At 41.9% G+C, this 8,015-nt stretch overlaps 1 protein-coding gene across 1 annotated transcript; it reads right to left on the bottom strand.

The window, feature by feature from the left end:
• Positions 1-463: 463 nt before the first annotated feature.
• On the bottom strand, positions 464-1,405 carry LOC120914525 (olfactory receptor 5V1-like). Its single transcript, XM_040325202.1, has one exon. The coding sequence runs from the start codon at positions 1,403-1,405 to the stop codon at positions 464-466; it is 942 nt and encodes a 313-aa protein (XP_040181136.1).
• Between the last annotated feature and the right edge of the window lie 6,610 nt (positions 1,406-8,015).

The raw sequence follows: 8,015 nt of genomic DNA, 5'->3' as shown, positions 1-8,015 counted from the left end.
CTTCCTCCTGATAGTGGGGGAAGGGGTTAAAGGACAATGTGCATGTATTCCATAGTCTTTTTAGGCTGAGGCAAGATGCAGGCTATGCTTGAGCAGGGAAGGCTGGGGGGTGTGGTGAATGAACAAACTATTCAATGCAGGCATGCTGTATGTCTGCCAGTGTCCCGTACCTCTAAATGGCCAGCCAAATGATGCAAACTAACCACACTAACTGTACTAACACATATCAGCTTCCTCTTCAGAACATGAAAGAAAGGTGACCACTTGGATCAACCAGGTACTTCAGATGGAAAAAGTACATGACAATGATTTGTAAAATACACAATGGTTTGTATTTATAAAATACACACATGTGAACACAAATATAGAAAAAAAATGTACACTATTTTATTTTTAAAGCTAATAAAGTTTTTATTTTTTCTGTTGCCATTTTTTCTGTTGCCAGAACATAACAGTTTCATAGTTATTTTTTAGTTCTGAAAAGTAGCAATCTTTTTTTTAAAGCTGACTTTACATCTTTATTGTTGAGGCTGTAGATGAGAGGGTTTAATATAGGGACAGCAGCCGTGTTAAATAGGGAGAGCAGCTTATTGTACTCTAGACTGTCTGCTGAAATGGGCCTCAAGTACTGATAGACTAAGGTAGTATGGAGAAGAATAACAACTGTGAGGTGTGAGGAACATGTGTAGAAAGCTTTACGTCTTCCTGTGCTGGAACGAATCCTTAGTATGGTGGTGATAATAAAAATGTAGGATAGAATAGTTAACAAGAATGGTACAAGAGCCATCAGGACTGCCCCTTCGACTATGAACAAGGTCTCCAGAACAGAAGTGTTGCTGCAGGAGAGTTTTATGACTTGCACCAGGTCACAGAAGAAGTGATTTACAATGTTGGACCTGTAACAGGAAAAAACAGTCACCAAAACAGCATACGGGATTATTACCACAAATCCAAGAGCCCAACAGACAGAAGCTAGAAGAGTGCAGGTTTTCTGATTCATGATAACTGTGTATCTCAAGGGATTACAAACAGCAACATATCTGTCATAACCCATGGCAGTAAGAAACCATAGTTCATCACTAATGAAGCTTCCAAAGAAATAGATCTGGGCAATGCAGTCGAGATATGAAATGTCATGATTCCCAGTTAGACCTATGAGAAGGATCTTGTGTAGAGTGACGGTCGTAGAGCACACATCGATCATGGATAGATTTGCCAAGAAAAAATACATTGGAGTGTGAAGATGGCGATCAAGGCAGACCAACAGAACAATGGTCATGTTTCCACCAAGAGTGAAGAGATATATAAAAAGAACCAGAAAAAAGATTGGAGCCTGCAGCTCTGGAATGTCTGAGATTCCTTTGATAATAAAAAATGTAACCATGGTCTGATTTCTTTGTTCCATTTGATAACAATTATTTGAGTGCTTAAAGAAGAAAGCTTGGATTCTCTTTGTTCATTTAATGGGAACTTTAAGTAAGCTCAATGATACACACTGGATATAAATTGTCAATGTGGCGCAATGGTATACAGCCTGGGCTGAGACAAACTGCATTGATGGGAAGTACAGTGTGGGCCAAATCCTCATGGTAAATCATATGGCTTTAGGAACCGCTGTGAAATTCAATCCAGCACACTTAATGCAGCACTTCTGAGTGACCCAAGAGATCTCTAAAGGAAGACAATTAGCAACTCACATAAGTAAGATGAACTACAGTATGCTTATCATGGTTCTCAAAAAGATTCCCAGATGGGGAGGACTTCAACAAAACTGTCACAATCATAGCTCCCACAACTGTCCCTGATTTCAGGGGACTGTCCCTGATTTAGAACAATGTCCCTCTGTTCCTCTTTCCTCCTCATGTGTCCCTCATTTTGGTCTGATCTATGTAGATGTATATAAAATGCACTTTTTATCTATCAAAAAGTGTTTCTCAGTGCTAAACCTTTCATCCAAATTCTAAATTGCTGCATTTGTAAATTTTTAACCACTTTAGCCCCGGGCCTGTTTTTCAGAGTCAGTGTTTACGAGACAAAACCATTTTTTTTTGCTAGAAAATTACTTAAAACCCCCAAACATTATATATATTTTTTTCTAACACCATAGAGAATAAAATGGCAGTCATTGCAATACTTTTTGTCACACCGTATTTGCGCAGCGGTCTTACAAGCGCACTTTTTTTGGAAAAAATTCACTTTTTTAAATTAAAAAATAAGACAACAATAAATTTGGCCCAATTTTTTTATATATTGTGAAAGATAATGTTACGCCGAGTAAAATGATACCCAACATGTCACGCTTAAAAATTGCGCCCGCTCGTGGCATGGCGTCAAACTTTTACCCTTAAAAATCTTGATAGGCGACGTTTAAAAAATTCTACAGGTTGCATTTTTTGAGTTACAGAGTAGGCCTAAGGCTAAAATTATTGCTCTCGCTCTAACGATCGCGGCGATACCTCACTTGTGTGGTTTGAATACCGTTTTCATATGTCGGCGCTACTCGCGTATACGTTCGCTTCTACGTGCGAGCTCGTCGGGACGGGGCGCTTTAAAAAATTTTTTTTTTGCTTTTCGCATTTATTTTTATTTATTTTAGAATTTTTAACACTGAAAAAAAAAAAAAAAAATTATCACTTTTATTCCTATTACAAGGAAAGTAAACATCCCTTGTAATAGAAAAAAGCATGACAGGTCCTCTTAAATATGCTCTTTAAGACGCTGGGCGGGACTGACGTTTTGACGTCACTTCCGCCCAACAGAGCTATGGGGACGGGCGAAGGAGATTTTTCCTTCAGTCTCGTCCCCGCTCAGCTGCCGGATGGTCGCGATCTCCTCCGCCGCTACCGACGGCAACGGTAAGGGCGGGGGAGTAAGGGCAGGAGGGGGGGGGCCCCTCTCCCGCCACCGATAACGGCGATCTTGCGGCGAATCCGCCGCGGAGACCGCCATTATCGTTAACACGGCCGCCCACAGAAGAGATGAATATCTCGATTGTGGCAGCAGCTGCTGCCGTTACCGAGATATTCATCTCTAAAGTGAGGACGTATAACGACGGTGGGCGGTCGGCAAGTAGTTAAAGCCAATATAAAGGAATAGTAGTAGTGGTGGTAAAAGCATTTGTGGATTTAATTAACCTTTTTTTCTTATTATTTCCCCTAAAAGGGGCGTGTCAGTGGGCGTGTCCTATGCCTACATACATTTGCTAGTAAGTGTCCCTCATTCCCATCTCAAAATGTTGGGAGGTATGGTCACAATGGATACACAGGACATGGTCTGAATGGCACCTGCAATAGCTAAGAGAGACATCAAGGGGGCACCAATCTAAGTGCAGTAAGGTAGAGAGGTGGATACAGCACACAATAATTGGCAACTCACAGTGTGTGGATGATTTCATGCATTACAGTCATTGGTGTATCTGGGAGAAGCAGGTATCCAGGATTCCAAGATGGAGCTGCTGCTGCAAGGAGTGGAGTGTGGGAGCTGAGGTGACCAGGCAGCCTCATAACAGGACACAGGAAGTAACACAAGTGGATCGATATAGCACATATGAGGACAGGAAGTAATGAAACAGCTCATCATCAGGAAGTTTCACCACTTTCTTTCCTCGCATGTGTTCCATTGATCCACACATGCTACTTCCTGCTTCCTGTTATGAGGATGCCTGGTCACCCACCACACTCCACTCCTTGCGCAAAAAATATGTTTTTTGATTGTCATTGTTGATCAGCGTTTATATTTTATTATTTAAATATGGAAATTCACTGTAGCACTGTTTTTTTGGGTTTTCGAGTTTTAGTATAAATATCTTATGTTGGGTCACCCTTCCTCAACGTAGTCCTTCTGGGCGTGCACCGTTTGCTTTGGCGGTACTGTCAGAAAAGGTCATTACACTTAATAGATAATTTCAGGTGCTTAACATACAGACAAACTGTTTCTAAAGTCAAAACTTTTTTTTATCTTAATGCATTCTATGCATTAAGGTAAAAAATGCTCTACTACCTGTCCTGGCCCCTCCTCTGCCTATACACACACCTGGTTCCTCTCACCGATCCAGTGCTGTACTGGCTGCTGCACTACTCCTCCACTTCCTGATCTCACAGGAGACCCAGGAAACAGCAGAAGCCATAGGCTCCTGCTTCTCTCAGCCTGTGAGAAGGGAGGGGGGCTTACAGGCGATGTGCGTGTATATGGACGCACACAGCTCGCCTGTGGAGCACACACACATGAGTGCTCCCTCAGCACGCAGCTTGTTGAGGGGGCAGCCAGAAGAGGAGCGGATTGTGCTGACAGTGCACTTCAGAAGTGGAGGTAAGTGACCATCTTTGTCTTTTATTCAGACATCAGTGAAAAAGTATCACAGCCATTGCTTTAGGACCCCATAGTACCCCTTTCTTAAAGCTGAAGTTTAAGGATAATATAGGATATTTTTGCATTGTTACATTAGTTCAGTTTGGACCTTATGTAAATATGCATGTGCCATACCTGGCCAATCCCACTGCAAATCACTGTAGTAGTCACCGCTCCATTCCATCCTAGAATTAAGCTTAATGTGGTAGCATTTGGGGGCTATCTTTAAAGCGGAGTTCCACCCAAAAATTAAACTTACGCTTTTTGGAACCCTCCCTCTTCCGGTGTAACATTTGGCACCTTACAGGGGGGAGGGGTGTGCAGATACCTGTATAATACAGGTATTTGCACCCACTTCCAGGAATGACTCCCACTGGAGTTACTCCATTTACCACCCTCCCACCTTCTGGGAAACACACTGGTCCTAGGAGTAGCGGGGACCACTGGGAAAGCGCTGCGCTACTCGTGCATGTGCAGTAGGGAACCGGGCAGTGAAGTCGCAAGGCTTCACTTCCTGATTCCCTCACCGAGGATGGCCGTGGGAGAGGCATAGAGACGAACGATTTTCTCGCCTTCTGCTGCCGACATCACTGGCATGCTGGACAGGTAAGTGTCCATTTGTTAAAAGTCATCAGCTACAGTACTTGTAGCTGCTGGCTTTTAATATATTTTTTTTGCGGGACCTCCGCTTTAATCACCTACCAACAGCACTTTTTAATCTTTTATCAGATTTGAGGCAAGCTGTAGCTCCTAATACTATTATAAAATCATAAATAAATATGCATAGAACTTTCATTACCAGAAATTGTAATAAATATCAAACTAAATTGTAACTGCAACATACTGTATACTTAAAGCAGTAGTAAAGGTTGAAGAAAAAAAAAATCTCTCCCTGCCAGATAAAGGCATATTGTGCTAGTATGCATTGCTTTAAATTTGGGCCAATATGTATTCTACATATTTTTTGTTAAAAAATCCCAATAAGCATATATTGATTGGTTTGCGCAAAAGTTATAGCGTCTACTAACAATGGGATATTGTTATGGCATTTTTTTTACTAGTAATGGTGGCGATCAGCAATCTTTAGCCGGACTGCGACATTGTGGCAGACAAATCTGACACCTAACTGACACTTTTGAATCTTTTTTGGGAACCAGTGACATTATTACAGTGATCCCCCTCTGCCAAATCAGCGCTCCCGCCCCCAGTGTCCATTGCACGAAATGACGCACAGATATTTCATTTAATGCAATAGAGCCGACCTGCTTAAGTACATCTGCAGTAGGCATTTGGGAAGGGGTTAAGGTGGACAAAAAAAAACAATCCCTCTCAGTGATCCATGCTGATTGCAAAGATATTAACGCATTTTGCTGCAGATTCTTACCTTTTTCTCTTCTGAAGAAATCACTGGCCCAGATTCACGTAGAATCGGGCAAATCTGTGGCGGCGTAACGTATGACATTTACGTTACGCCGCCGCAAGTTTTACGGGCAAGTGCTTGATTCACAAAGCACTTGCCTGTAAAGTTGCGGTGGCGTAGCATAAATCCCCCGGCGCAAGCCCACCTAATTCAAATGATCCGGGTAGGGGGCGTGTATCATTTAAATTAGGCGCATTCCCGTGCCGAACGTACTGCGCATTCGCCGTTCCTGAAATTTCCCGACGTGCATTGCGCTAAATGACGTCGCAAGGACGTCATTGGTTTCGACGTCAACGTAAATGGCGTCCAGCCCCATTCACGGACGAGTTACGCAAACGACGTAAAATTTTCAAATTTCGACGCGGGAACGACGTCCATACTTAACATTGGCTGCGCCTCCTAATAGCAGGAGCAACGTTACGACGAAAACGACTTACGCAAACGACGTAAAAAACTACCGCCGGGCGCACGTACGTTTGTGAATCGGCGTAAGTAGGTCATACTCTATGCTGAAAACTACGGGAGCGCCACCTAGCGGCCAGCGTGAGAATGCACCCTAAGATACGACGGCGTAAGAGAAATATGCCAGTCGTATTTTAGGCTAATGTCGGCGTATCTAGCTTTCTGAATACAGAGAGTAGATACGCCGGCGCAGCTTAGCAATTACGCGGCGTATCCATGGATACACCGGCGTAATTGTTCTCTGAATCTACCCCACTGTTTGTTTCACCAGGTTCTTTGCAGACTGATTCTGAATGAGAGGGTTTGGTTCATTATAATACGTAGGTGCCCTTTCAGTGTCCTGATGAGAAAAGTTGCAGTCTCTGCATCCTGTTAAAAGTATTTAACCCTCGGGGAGTATGTCACCAAAACTGAAATTTATTTTGCCAGGGGTGTTTAATTTGACTTTAATTCTAGTGCAGAAAACTAGTGGGGAAAAAAGTGAGCCATTCACATAAGCAGGAAATTACATGGTGTACAGATTGCCTACAGGTTGCAATATTGCATTGATTTTTATAGAAAATTACAGTCCTGCAGATTGGAAGGGTAATCTTTAGTAATATTAAATTACAATATGTCTTTTCTAATGATTGTACATGCTATGGTATTTTTTTGTTTGTTACATTTTTTCCACACTAGTAGAGTAATGCCGCGTACACACGATCAGTCCATCCGATGAGAACGGACCGATGGACTGTTTTCATCGGTTAACCGATGAAGCTGACTGATGGTCCGTCGCGCCTACACACCATCGGTTAAAAAAAACGATTGTGTCAGAACGCGGTGACGTAAAACACAACGATGTGCAGAAAAAAACGAAGTTCAATGCTTCCAAGCATGCGCCGACTTGGTTCTGAGCATGCATGGATTTTTAACCGATGGTTGTGCCTACTAACGATCGGTTTTGTTCTATCGGTTAGGAATCCATCGGTTAAATTTAAAATAAGTTGGCTTTTTTTTAACCGATGGTAAAATAACCGATGGCGCCCACACACGATCGGTTTTGACCGATGAAAACGGTCCATTAGACCATTCTCATCGGTTTAACCGATCGTGTATACGCGGCATAAGAGCCGGTTCACACAGGGGCGACCTGTCTACAAACAAGACAGATTGTAATCATACAAAATGAATACATAATAAGAAGCCTAATGTGATATTATATATGTGATTGTTACACCAACTAGCCTTTATACACAATGCAGCATGACGTTTTTTTATGTTTTTACAGCTGCTGTTTTTGGCTGTAGAACGTTTTTTTCTACAGTCATTAAACTCTCCATCATGTTATCCTATGTGTCCATGCACACATAGGCTGTTATCAGCAGTTTTGGGCAGTGGCATTTTTGAGCAGTAAAAAAAAAAAAAAAACTTGTTGATTCTTAACGCTGATAAACACTGATAAACGTTGATAAACGCTCAAAAACTTTGTTTACCAGCATTTTTTAAAATTTAAAAACTGCAAAAAAGCCAATAAAAGCAAAAAAAACACTATTGCAGCGTTGAAAAAAGTTTAAAAACTCACTGCAAAGCTACTGGCGTTTTTAGAACGTTATTTTAACGTCCATTGTGCATGAGGCCTAAATCCTCTGTCCCATAGTTCTTTTACCACATGGCTGTAATTAGGATCAAGCTGTCTGCAGTAAGTAAACTGTTGTCATTACATATGGAAAATCACTAATGAGGGTGAGAACATTGTGAACTTCTTATCTTGGCAATTTTTCACTTTGCTTTAAAAAAAAAAAAA

The sequence above is a fragment of the Rana temporaria genome, chromosome 9, assembly GCF_905171775.1.
Source record: "Rana temporaria chromosome 9, aRanTem1.1, whole genome shotgun sequence".
NCBI lineage: Eukaryota > Metazoa > Chordata > Amphibia > Anura > Ranidae > Rana > Rana temporaria.
The sequence above is the reverse complement of the archived record's forward strand: the minus strand, read 5'-3'. Positions and strand labels throughout refer to the sequence as shown.